Raw genomic sequence first — 12,863 nt, forward strand, 5'->3', positions numbered from 1 at the left:
CAATGCTGCCATCTACTGTTTAACTTTAGTACTTAAGGATAATGCGGTATTTCTTCCTGTCAAACGTGTCCGACTGCGTTTGCTATAAATTTACATCGCACGGGTGGGTAGTTGGGTATATTAAACTCTCGTTGTACATAAAATTTGTACGTTTGTGGCAAAACCTCAACTTCATCGAAGTTATAAGAAAGAGACAGGGAAGTCGCCAAAATATTTTTTCTCCGAGAGGTACCTGAACGCACCAGTAAGTCAGTGGTTGCTCGCTGCGGTTACTGCAGAGGCAATTGGAAAACAATGTTGCGGAACGGGGAACCAGCTACATCTCGATGACTAAATAATGGTCCGTCGTTCCAGAGACAGTCTTCGGATCAGAACCGGTGAGTCCGGCGGTTCTGATGAGGCTGAAGAGACCGCAAGGTGGCTGCCGCCATGGATGCGGCTGTACTTCTACGGAATGCATGGTGTCACCCTGGATGTACTGCTTTCCTCGGTCCGAGGGGTTCTATCCGACCGGGACCCTAAGTTAGTGGGCTTTTCTTCTCCGTATCTATGCGTGGTGCATTCACTGACCCACTTTGCACTGGAGAAGGTCTACTCGAAGAAAAGGTGCTTTCAAGGAAGGCCTGTGGTTTTTCATCTGCTGATTTATCCGTCTGTTTACATCGGGCTGCAGGTTCTGATCGAGAACATCAGCAACGCACTCACTACGCAAGTGAAGGTCCTACCAGGGACGCACTTGGTCCTCCATTACATCCTGGCTCTTTATTATAGTCAGGTGTTCCACAAGGGGGTGTCTAGGCTGCAGTATCATCCCACCAGGGGAGTCCGTCCTCTCCAAAGCCTCCCCGGGTATATCCGGTTCATATTTTTTGGAATGCAGGGCTTTCTGGATGAGGTGATGTTCACCTCGGCGTTCAACCTGGTGGAGAAGCGAAGCCTGACAGGTCACACGTCCTTGTGGTCCTTCCTCATGTATGGCAGCTGCAGCTTTGTGGTGGAGAAACTCTACCTGCACCTGCACTTTAAAAGAGGTTGGGGGACTTGGCGGAGGCTCCCCATCTACATCTGCTTCATCTACACCTGGGAGCTGTGCTGGGGTTTGGTTCTGAGGCAGTTTGACGCATGCTCATGGGACTACTCGCACTATTCGCACAACTTCATGGGACTCATCACACTCCTCTACCTGCCCGGGTGGGCCTGCCTGAGTCTCTATCAAGATGTGCTGTCCAACATTTTGCTCGGCATCAGCTCCACCGGAGAAACTTGGCGATGGAGCGTGAGCGGCGGGGAAGTCAATGGACGGCCTCAATCTCGGAAAAAAAGACTTTAAATTTGACGATTTAGTGTAGTTGTGTATGGTTCTCGAGGAATAAAAAGGGAGACTTAATAATCACGTGATAGTCCACCATAAGTTGCTTTTAGCGGAACATTTTAGTGAGCATGTTGTGCTCGGATCATGCGTATACTATTAAACCATACCAAAAAAAAAAAAAAAACCTTTCACTGTGATGATCAAAGCAAATGTCGGTAAATCCAGTTGAACTAGTTGTCATTGCAGCTACAGGCCATGAATGAAGCCACTGAGTAACTAACATTTTCTTTCATAAAGCTTCTCATCATGACAAACGTAGCATCAAGTTGTAACACGAGAAACTTGTTTGGAAAGCCACGTGAAAAAGACCGGTTTCGATGTGATGACATCGACTTGCACTGTGGCGAAAAGAAAAAAAAAAGTGAAATAAATCAAATGGTAAATGTTCTTGTGTCTGACTTTGTATTTTTACATTAAAACATTCGAATGACAACATGATCAGGATTTACAATACGTCTAACACTTGTCAAAAAATATAATCTGAACCTCTAGATAGTTATTGTGATTATTGAAATTGAAGGTCTATGTAAAAAAAAAAATCTAAGTGTGATCTGTTTTTAATTCAACAATTGCTCTCTCTAGTGTTTACAACAATCTGCAGTGCAGTACGTATTTATCAGTCGTTTTTAAAAAACCTACTGTATTTAAACGTTGGTCAGTACGTGGGGATCTGATTTTTTTAGGTGTAAAAAATCCTTTTATGTATATTTATTTGTAAGGATTCACAAATTTACCACCGCTGCAAGCAAACAAGAAAACTACATACAATTAATATTTGAGTAAAATTTCTTGATTAGAGCCTCAAGAAATAATATGTAAAATTACAATTTTATCCATATTATCATTAAATACTGTATGTTTGACAAATAAATCTTAAAATTCTCTCAAAACTACTAAAGCGGTGCGATTGTAGTGAAATGCTGCTCTCTTGTGGTCAAAAAGTTGTATGACTGAAGTTTTATTTTTACAAAACTGTATACAATTTTTTTAGTATTCTTTGACATGGCCTTTTTTATTACACGTCATGTTGCCTGTTGAGAAAAATATCCATCTTCCCATACTGACAAATTATATGAATGCCAAAAACATGTTTAAATATGTATGTGAAAGCCTGCTGGGCACGTTTTCCTCCCCGACCCAAAATATAATATTCATGTTGTCCTCTGCCCTCCTTCTGTTTGTGTAGCTCTGACAAATATTTAATTAGGGTAAACCCCTTCTACTAAATGTCGGAACATACACAACATGACCAAATGACATTAGCTATCACTGAAATAGTTTCAATTGCTCCTTTCAATTGCGTAATTTACCTTCGAGGGATTTGGTGATGAAAGCCAACACAAGCAGAGCACGAGATGTTTCAGAATTCCCATCAAAAGGGAAGTGAAGACAGTTGTGTTCTCTCTGTGTGGCTATCTCAAAAATCAAACCAGGTAGAGCAATGCAGCATTTCCGGCGTTTTTTTTTTTTTTTTTTTTTTCCACTTGTCAGTCAGGTTTTTCAAGTTGGTCAAGCAGTGCAATGTAGTGAAATTGGGTTGACCAAAGACCACGAGGAAGAATACCGGCACATTTTTTGTTAACGCTGTTAAAGTGAATCAGAAATAAAAGATTAACGGTAGGTGAGAAAAGTCTACACACCCCTGTTCACATGGGTGTGCACACTTATGCAACTACATGATTTCAGTTGTTTCTTTTTATTTATCTGCTCTCAAGGTTGTATAGACGTTTATAGAGGATTTTTTTTTATTTTCACTACAGCGCCATTAAGCGTAGCACCTCATTGATGAACCTGACTGAGCATGTTGCAAGAAATATCCTCAGGCTTGCCATTGAAATAAGCATGAGTCATGCAAGCAAGTAGTCACAAATGGCTATTAGGCAATTTCATTTTGAGGGGAAATAATAACTCATTTTAAAAAGGGGAAGATGATGCAAATATATAATATCTTGGAGATGACGTGGGAACATTAGACTAAATATATATGCCTCAACCCCCTGAAGGTGCCTACAGTAACTAGAGCAGACTTAATTTGACTTAAATGTATTATATACTATATTTAGTGCATTGTGATGAATCATCCTAGCAGCTTTCAGAAAATTAAGACTCAAATCCAGAGGGAATGAATCCTTACAGTGCTCTTTTCTGAGTGCATTAAGCAGCACAATCTTATCTCATGATTAAAATTTTAATCGGGTGCTTTAAAGGTGCTTTTAGATTTGCATTAATTTGAGTTTCTGAAGTAGCTCACACTCTTATTATGCTGGCAACGTGCACCTTGTGTCTTACCTCCTCCCATTCTGAACTGCACACATTCCTGTTATAAAAGCCAGGGGCGGACGGGACCGTACCACACCTGAGGACGATACACCGAGAGATGTTATTTACGGTATAATCATAAAGATATCAAAATACAAGCATTTTATAATCATATTTAATTGTGGTAATTATTACGTTAAAGTGTTTTTTGTGTCTTACCGGTTTATTTTGAAGTGCGTGGGACGCAGCTGTAGGAAGCCGTAACCCCCATTCCACAAGAATGGACTCGTCCTAACACTGCCATGTTGGATGGAACTGACTGCGGGCGCTAAGGCAGCCGGACTTCCCAGGAAACTTTTTACCGTTTTCCGCTGTATTTCGGGCCCATTTTAGCACAAAAACAGAATCTGGCGTCTTCTTCAACACTTGTGGCATCACAGTCGTGCGACTATCGAGTGAAAGCGACTTCTGTCTGACTCGCGCAAGAGAGGGGGGATCGGACGGAGGAAGGCCACGGATGACCCGGGAATTGTTTATGGATCTTTCCGGACTCCGTTTACCTTCTTAGAGTAAACGTTTGATTAACAATGAGTGGACTTCACCCACAACGACAATCAAATGTCAGTTCCTTACTACTGACACCTCAAGAGAACGACTACCTTTTTTCCCACCTTGGCAGGAAATGCATCGTAAGTTTTCATCAGCCAACTTGCCTTAATCGTGTTACGCTTCCTGTTTAACGACGCTCGTTCCAAGTTAGCTTTTCCCTTTCTTTGCCTATTAGAGGAGGGGGGGGGGGCGTTTGTTTTGACAACCGGGTCGGCTAGTCGGGTTAGAGGCGACGTACGGTCTCGTTTGGGACCCTCGCAGTCGATCTAAATTGAGTTGTAATATTTTTTTTTAGTAGGCCTCGACGCCTTTAAATTGACACATGACACACCTGAAGTCACCCAGGAAATGTTGCTGTCCGTCTTTTAACTCCGCCACTACGCCGCAACTGAGCTGTCGTGGCGTAGGTGTCGTAAGCACCTTAGTTAGTTAGCTGGTAAATTAATATCCAGCTTTTTTTGTGTGCCGGTATTACATAACGTTAGCCGAACCTGGGTTGTTTTCGGGAAGTGTGTCCACTGAAGGAATGTGCCGACAAGACTTGGCAGGGGACAGCGCTGACGAGTGAGAACTCATCGGGGCTTTCTCTCCCACCCCCATCCCCCCGTTTCTTCAGTCCCAAAAGTCCTGCTTTTCCAGTCTGACTGCAGTCAAATATCACCATTAAAATTAGAATAAAACTAATCAGAGTTATTTTGTTATTATTGATGATCAGTCCGATGAGTTGTGCCTGATCTAAAAAAAAATATTGCTTTGTGCCTAGTGTTAGGTAAATTTGTTTACAGAACTGAACAGCTGATTGCAGGTTGTTACCTCAAGGTATTCATTGATTCCTGAAAGTGAAGTGCACAGTAACTGGGGAAGGGTTTTTTTTTGGGGGGGGGTCATTGTCACTCACCTGACAGTAGCAAGCTACCTGTACTCCATTTCCTGCCTCGTGACATTTGACAGACGTGTATGCGTTTACCTCACACTGCTCGTTTTGTCTTGTTCCCTTTCCACATGAGCACACAAGTTTTCTGGGGCGTGCCGTAAGTTGACGTAGGCCTGCTCAGAAACACGGCGACAGCATTCCTCCGACGCATTTTGACGATCGTGTCACTCGGAATGAGACGAGGAGAATTGGGAGCATTCCTCCCAATTGTACTAAATCTTTGCATTGCAGGGGAGAGGATTGTCAAATTAAAATGGCCGCCGGTGATTTATTTAATGGCTGTTTGAATGTTTCCTCGATTGTATTCCTGGTTGACTTTGCAAAATGGGTCAAGTGTGTTTTTATTGCTTAGTCAGCGGAAAAATAAGAGGAACATGATTTTATGACTGCTTTGACTCACAGAGATGCTCATTGGTATTCCCTCACTTTTCACCATCAGCAGGAAAAAAGTGGCAGGGGTCCAATCCATGCTGTGTGTGTGTGTGTTTGTGTGTGTGTGTGTGTGCACAGACTGCCTGATCAGCAATCACCATCCTACAGGAAGTCCCGTGGTCAGAACCCCTTTGGCGATTTGTGCTGGAGAAGTGGAACATGATTCCACTCAATATCACTCCATCTACTTCCTGCCTCCATAAAAAAAAAACACTAAATTTAACTGCAGCTATTATCTATTTCTACCTCCCGCACAAATGAGGTCAAACTCATTTGGTCCCCTTGTACAAGAGGAGGACAGAGATGAAAAATTGCCCAAGTAGCAAGCGAGCGGGTATAGCTTCACTTCCTGTCGTCTTTTTGACCCTGTCAAGAACTATCAGCAGTCCATGGGCAGATGAAACCTCGGGCTCTTCAACCCTGACGTCATTAAAAATCCCTTAAAATAGCCTTCCTCTTTTACGCTCTTCAACTCACTACTGCCAAGAGAATCTGATTTATGAATGTCGTGTACAGACATTGCTCAAGAAGTGGCGTAACGGAAGATGTAGCATTAGCAAAGCAATGCTAACGCTGATGTCTTCGTTTGCAGTCATACCAGGACTCACATTCAATTTGGTTTAAAAATATGATGTCATGAACAAGTACATGTCAATTCTGTCAATATTTGACCAAAAACAGGAATCAATGTTTGTGTTCCTCTTGAGTTTCAGAGTCACAAGATGAAACGCCACCCAGTCTCGACCTGTTTTCCCGCAATTTGAAAATTACACATGTTGCGAATTACAACAAAAAACAGGTCGTGAGCTCACATCTGGGGGGCGCTTTCATCTGCGCGTTAATTGCTGGGGAACACAACCCCAAATGGCACGGGAACCCCTGCGGCAACCCGTAAAGCCAACATGGAGCCTGATCGCATGTCTGAAAGTCCGCGCTGTTCATTTGCGCTTTGATTGCGTGACTTTACGAACTTTAAAGAAGCAGGAAGGATTTCTTTAATAATGTCGACGATGAGGGGGGGAGTGTCACTTTTATTAATGCCTTTAAAGTTTTATGGCTTTTGAGCAGCTTCCTGATTTAAGCGCTAATCCGATCTTGTGTGCGCCATAGTAGCACTCGAACTTTTTAGTACCACCAAAAATTTACACTCCTGTACTATAATTCACAATTTGAACATTAATTGATGTTAGAAAGGTAATTTTAAAAAAAGTCACATTTGATTGTAACAAAATTTGTGACATTTATTAGTCCAAAAATACAACAACTGGTACATTAATTAGTCCAAAAATACAACAACTGGTTCATGAAGCTAATTTGAAGCTTCATTTTCCCATCACTACCAAGCATTAACATTCCTAGAAAATCACAATGCTGTGTCAGCGCTTTTTGGCTAACTTTGTCGCCGTGTTCCGTCCTAGACATTGTCCACGGCAGTGGTCCAGGTGTTCATCGCCGAGCGGAACGCCACCTGGACCAAAAGATGCTGCGGCGTGGCCTGTCTGGTCAAGGACAACCCGCAGCGCTCCTACTTCATCCGAGTCTTTGACATTAAGGTACGTGACACGTGACGTTTGGACCGCATCCCAAAACTAACTTTTTTTTTTTTCTCAGGATGGTAAGGTGCTCTTCGAGCAGGAGCTGTACAACAACATCACCATCAACCCTTCCCGGACTTACTTCATTACATTTGCTGGGGATGTGAGTTAACTTTTTTTTTGTGTCCTTCCTCATCACATTGTGGATGTATTTTAAATCATAATGACAAAAACACACACCCTCCTGATTAATGTAAAACCAGTTTTTAATTTCTTAACCGTTGTGTGCCTCTTATATAAATGGAGCGAAAGTGCAGCGATGAGAAAGTCATCGTCAAAATTGTTGTAGTAGAAAGAAATTGAAATGAGAAGCAATCACAATTTTTTTTCTGTTCTTTCTAATGTAATTTTTTTTTTTCTTCTTCAACTGTAGTCGAGCCAAGTGGGCCTGAACTTTGCTAATGAGGAGGAGGCCAAACGGTTCAGAGGTCATCTGGCAGAGCTCTTGGGCAAAAGGCAAAGGAAATCTGGTAGGGACTTCCTTATTGCGCCTCGCCCGCCAAAATACCTTCAAGGATCTAAGCGTGTCATTGTGCAAGAGCACCAAAACACTTTCATCGCCATCTTCAATTGTCTATTTTTACATAAAATGATAAAGCTGATGTAATGTGTCCCCTGTCCTAAGGGGAGCGCTGTAGACAAACGCAACAACAAGTCATGAATTGAAAATGGTGATTCATCTTTTGAAACCACACTGACAATAACAAAAACATCTTTCATGAACCATGATGTGTCTTTTCGTCTTCTAAACCTTCCAATGGATCCTCCACTTCCCTCTTCAAGCTTTCTGTCTTTGCTCACAAGGCTCCTTTCCACTCCTTCTCTGGAGAACGTGCTTCTTTTCATCCACTTTGATTCTCCTGGACTTTTTTTGCACACTTTCCGTGGCTGTGATTAAAAACACTTTACGCCAAGCCTTGGTTGTAATCATGTCCATTTGTCTCTGTTCACAGAGAAGAGACGCGATCCTCTAAACGGTACGTTGTCCAACGTTTTCCCGTCTTCCTTGACGTCCCTTTGACCTCCCGTGTTTCCATCAGCAGAGTTTTAATCTGAGATTAGGCATGCAAGAAGAGTTACATAAAAAAAAAAAAAAATCCAGCGCTAAATCCTCAAATAATAGGCCGGGATTAGAGCCCAGAGTGTGTGCGGTTTGACAGAAAAGAGAGAAGCTAGCAAAAGTGGGCGGAGCCATGAGGGCGAGGAGCCAATCAGAGCGTGATTTTTTTTTGCGGGGATGCAAAGTCGCTCGGGAAAGGCGTTCAAATGAGCGTCAATAACAGCTGCCCTGAAGTGTTGGCAGGCTGTCCACTCTTCCAGATGTCTGATGACGGAGGCTAAATCCAAGCTGGCTTCCGACGCTAACATCATTTGGCTTCTTTTTTTCCCGGAAACCTTTTTTTAGACCAGGCAAAACCACCGTGTTGACTTGTGGATTTTCTTTCGATTCACCTGGATATGATGCGCCCACCAGAAACCGGTCCTCATTTCTATCTTGAGTAAATCTCTCTGGAGCTTCTGCGTTTTTTTTTTTTTTGATTATGTTCTGCACCACGTTTCTGTCGGCTCCCTCGGAAGACCTCCCTCGCGATAGCGGCGGCGGCTCGGCCAGCTGCTTGTCCACCTTGCACTGTTTGGTCCTGCCTCAGGACGAACTCTACCCGAATCTGGCGGAGACGTCCTCCGGTCAAGTACGAGCTCGCGGCTTTGTCAGCGACACGACGCTAGACGCCAGGGCGGGCGCGTGCCGCGATAGAGACAGCGGGGGGATTTGGGAAAGGGTGAGGAGGAGACGCAGTCGCTCGGCTTCACCCTTACCGAGCAAAACGCCCAAAAGTCCTTGTAGTGACGGCGCCAAAGGTTTGTGTCAAACTAGCAAAAAAAAAAATCTAAAAACTTAACGCTGCTTCTCAATGTCATCTTCCAGGTCCGGCACTCCCCATGGCCACCGTGGACATCAAAAACCCCGAAATCAGTACGGGGCACCGTTTCCATAGCAACTCTCAGGTGAACAACATCATGCACTCCACCTTCGCCAAGAGGGAGAAGAAGGGCAAAGGCAAGAAGAAGAGGCTGACAAAGGCTGACATCGGCACGCCGAGCAACTTCCAGTGAGTCACCTGATTTATTTTTTTTACACCTGCAGACGTGTCGCCTTTGATTGTGTTAACTCACGCCTCGTTGCTTTGGCGCAGGCACATCGGGCACGTTGGATGGGATCCAAACACAGGCTTTGACGTAAGTAAAGGCTTAAAATAAGAACCGCAACAACAATGTAACTTTTAACTCGTATGAATCATCGCGATGAGTTCGTGACACTCCCCATGCTTTTAAATCGAGCCCCGGCCGTTTATAAATGTTGGAAATTAAACCATGGGCTTCCAAATATTCATCTTCGCCGCCCGGCCATGTGGTCAGCTCGATTACGCAAGGAGATTTTCGGAGGGAAGCCAACCTGCGTTTACGTAATCCTTGGACTCGTTCCCCAAAAGCATCCCCGGTATGAGATTACGCTGATGATTTCATTTCATAGGTCAATGCTTTCAAGGCCTTAAAATTGATTGGAATGGATGTTGTCATTCAAATAAATTCTCCCCTTCTTGCCTTTGTTTGCTATGTAAGATGTGAGGATGAGCACTAGGTGGCAGCAGCGAACTTCACAATAAGCAGCAGAGAGTAGGAAGGAAAAAAGAACCCACTTGTTTGCTTTGAACTGTTAGCTTAATGCTAACATACGTGCAAAATGTCATAGACAAGCTTAAAAAACTAGCATTATAAACAATAAAAAAAAAACAATTAACTTTTTTTTTTATGTGTCATCCACACAGTTAAATAACTTGGACCCTGACTTGAAGAACCTCTTCGACATGTGCGGCATCTCCGAGGCGCAGCTCAAGGACAAAGAAACCTCCAAGGTCATCTACGACTTCATCGAGAAGAAGGGAGGCGTGGAAGCCGTCAAAAACGAGCTGCGGCGACAAGGTGGGCCACACGAGTAGTGTCGTCTTCCGGCGCTGAAAAACATAGCTGACACTGCCGTTCACTTTTAAGACGGCGACGTAAGCGGTCTGCTGGGTTTATCCTTAGGGTCTCCTGGGTGTGTTGGTACGTTTCTATGCATGGTCTGCTGTGCCACACCACGCATGATAAATAATATCAGCGGAGGACATCACACATGTTTTGATTTAATTAATCTGGTTAAGATAATTTGAAGACATCTTTCCAAGAAATTTCTTGTCATTTCACTGCAAAACCAGACAACATGAAGATAACAAATTAGTTCCAGAACACATTTTCCCATGACTATGAAATAACAAAAAAAACGAGTGAGTGCTATGCTTTGTGAAGTGGTTGTTGGTTCCTATCATAATTTTTTTTTAAAATTAAAAAAAAAAAAAAACAGGAAAGATGGCTAACAAAATCTGAGTGCTTCCTTAGGGTAACTGCATGATATGTTTATGAAGCTATAGCAAAAAAAAAAAAAGATTGCTGTTGGTGTGCTGTATAGCCGACCAAGGGAAAGCGGGAAAAAAAAAAGGCATTAAAACAAGCCAAAATTCAAATGTCGGGGCGAGTGAATACCTGGAAAGAACCAAGATGTATTTATTTTTCCTCCAGCTCCCCCGCCGCCTCCATCCAGAGGTGGCCCACCTCCCCCTCCCCCCCACCATGGTTCAGCCCCACCGCCGCCACCTCCCGCCCGTGGGCGTGGCGCCCCACCGCCCCCTCCGCCCTCCCGAGCCCCCGTCTCGGCACCTCCGCCCCCACCACCATCCCGGCCGGGCATGAACGCCCCCCCGCCGCCCCCTCCCAACCGAGGCTACCTGCCCCCGCCACCACCGCCAGCCCACGCCTCGGCAGGCGGGCCGCCACCACCTCCGCCGCCCCCCACATCCTCCATCCCTTCATTCGGGGGACCGCCACCCCCACCTCCCCCGCCGCCTCCCGGACCCCCGCAGTCATATGACGCCAACGGCATTGTGGACGGCGGCATGCCGCTCCCCGGAGGCAAGACGGCCTTGCTGAGTCAGATCCGCGAAGGCGCCCAACTGAAGAAAGTGGAGCAGAAGGAGCGCCCCGCCTCCAACACCGGGCGAGACGCACTTCTGGACCAAATCCGACAAGGAATCCAACTCAAACCTGTGAGTTCTTTCCCATCACAAATACTATCCGACTGCTTGATTTCTGACCTCTGCTTTGTCGCCATCAGAGGGACGAAACAAATGAAACAAATGACTCGCCTCCTTCCTCCCTGTGCCCCTCGGACGGCATCGTGGGGGCGCTGATGGATGTCATTCGGAAAAGGGGCAAAGCCATTCATTCTTCAGGTACGACTAAATTCCGCCGTTTTGCCAAATTCTCATCTTGACCGCCTCACTCAAGTCTGCTTCTCTTCTCCAGATGACGACGATGACGACGAAGATGAGGAAGACTTTGAAGATGAGGATGAATGGGATGACTAGTGATGGTTTTTCTTCCTCCTCCCGAAAGTGTGGGATGATTAAGACGCAAAAAATGTTCCTTTCTTACCTAAAAAAAATCTTTAATTTCAAATCACAAAAATGTAAATTTTCTATCAATTTGCTGTAAATGTTTTGTTGCCTTTTTTTTTTTTTTTTGGCTTTTTTTATTAATCTGTGCAATACCTCATTTAATCTGTCAGACATTCTCATATCTGTCGTTTTTGTTTCCAGACGTCCGATGTCTCTTTTCTTTTTTTTTTTTTTTAACTGTCTTCTGCTTGTTTTCATCTCTCGCCAGACCACCTGTCACTTTGCGCACATTCCCTGCGTCCTGTCACTCTCGTCCTCCTCGTCTTCCCAAAATAACGTGCAATTCTGACATCAAGCTGTCATTGATCTTCCGGCAAGTTATCAGAAGCAAGAGTTCCTCCCTTTGTGTTTTTAGTTCCCAGGGAGAAAAAAAAAAAGAATTATTTTCATATGCAAATTATTTTTGCCTAGCCTAATAATTCTAGTTTAGCACTCATATTTTGTTCCGGGGAAAAAAAAAAATTCTATATAGCTTGAGCTGCTGTCCTCTGTAAATGTGCTCCAGATGCGAGTCTTGATATATAAATATATATTTTTTTTTGCACAGAAAAGAGGAGTCGCTGCATGACAACAGGGACACGTTCAGGTCTGTATCACAAAGCGCACACGCAGCGCTTTGTGAAATGAGGGAAAATGGGAGTGCAGCGATTGTATTGACGATTATCGTGCTGCGAATATTTGCTTTCTAACGCAGTATCGATAACAGACACTGATACATAAACTGACACTTGTAATTGAAAAAAATATATATTTTAACAATTGATATTTTGTGACAGTCATGCCATGATTATCTCATTGGACAGAGTATTTTTTTTTTTACCTTTTATCACGTAACACTACAAGTGGATTTCAGTCACTACAAAATATTTTTTTTCCGCCCCTATCCTTTTCTACATTACAATATAAAGCAGAGTTTTGTCTATTTGTTGGAATTGGGTTGTTGATCTTGTAAAATTTGAGAAATAAAGACGTTTTTAGTTTTACACCTCGTGATGCTTTTACATTTATTAGACACAAAGTGAACATGCTTTCAAAATTTGACTAAATCAGGATTTGGAAGTGTCGGGTAATGTGAGAAGCAAAACGCTAGCAATGCTGACGTAAATAAT

The 12,863-nt window shown here is 43.7% G+C and overlaps 2 protein-coding genes and 1 long non-coding RNA gene across 5 annotated transcripts in view; 2 read left to right on the forward strand and 1 right to left on the reverse strand.

Moving 5' to 3' along the window:
* LOC148379385 (uncharacterized) overlaps window positions 1-4,831 on the reverse strand; it is a 79,264-nt gene extending 74,433 nt beyond the window's left edge. For all 3 annotated transcript variants that reach the window (XR_015855348.1, XR_015855349.1, XR_015855347.1), the window contains exons 1-2: window positions 3,851-4,831; window positions 3,662-3,728 (exon numbers count right to left, since the gene is read on the reverse strand). This is a non-coding gene — a long non-coding RNA (uncharacterized LOC148379385). The remainder of the gene's footprint in view (window positions 1-3,661; window positions 3,729-3,850) is intronic.
* On the forward strand, window positions 186-1,759 carry tmem229a (transmembrane protein 229A). Its single transcript, XM_088366662.1, has one exon. The coding sequence runs from the start codon at window positions 338-340 to the stop codon at window positions 1,328-1,330; it is 993 nt and encodes a 330-aa protein (XP_088222788.1). The 5' UTR covers window positions 186-337; the 3' UTR covers window positions 1,331-1,759.
* LOC148379393 (actin nucleation-promoting factor WASL-like) lies at window positions 3,750-12,737 on the forward strand. The gene is made up of 11 exons (XM_088366661.1): window positions 3,750-4,320; window positions 7,025-7,159; window positions 7,218-7,304; window positions 7,575-7,671; window positions 8,155-8,178; window positions 9,129-9,312; window positions 9,397-9,439; window positions 10,030-10,183; window positions 10,820-11,343; window positions 11,412-11,529; window positions 11,603-12,737. The coding sequence occupies exons 1-11, from the start codon at window positions 4,219-4,221 to the stop codon at window positions 11,662-11,664; spliced, it is 1,530 nt and encodes a 509-aa protein (XP_088222787.1). The 5' UTR covers window positions 3,750-4,218; the 3' UTR covers window positions 11,665-12,737.
* The last annotated feature ends 126 nt before the right edge of the window (window positions 12,738-12,863 follow it).

This window comes from Syngnathus floridae, chromosome 22, assembly GCF_059516105.1.
Source record: "Syngnathus floridae isolate MCC-2025c chromosome 22, RoL_Sflo_1.0, whole genome shotgun sequence".
Taxonomy (NCBI): domain Eukaryota; kingdom Metazoa; phylum Chordata; class Actinopteri; order Syngnathiformes; family Syngnathidae; genus Syngnathus; species Syngnathus floridae.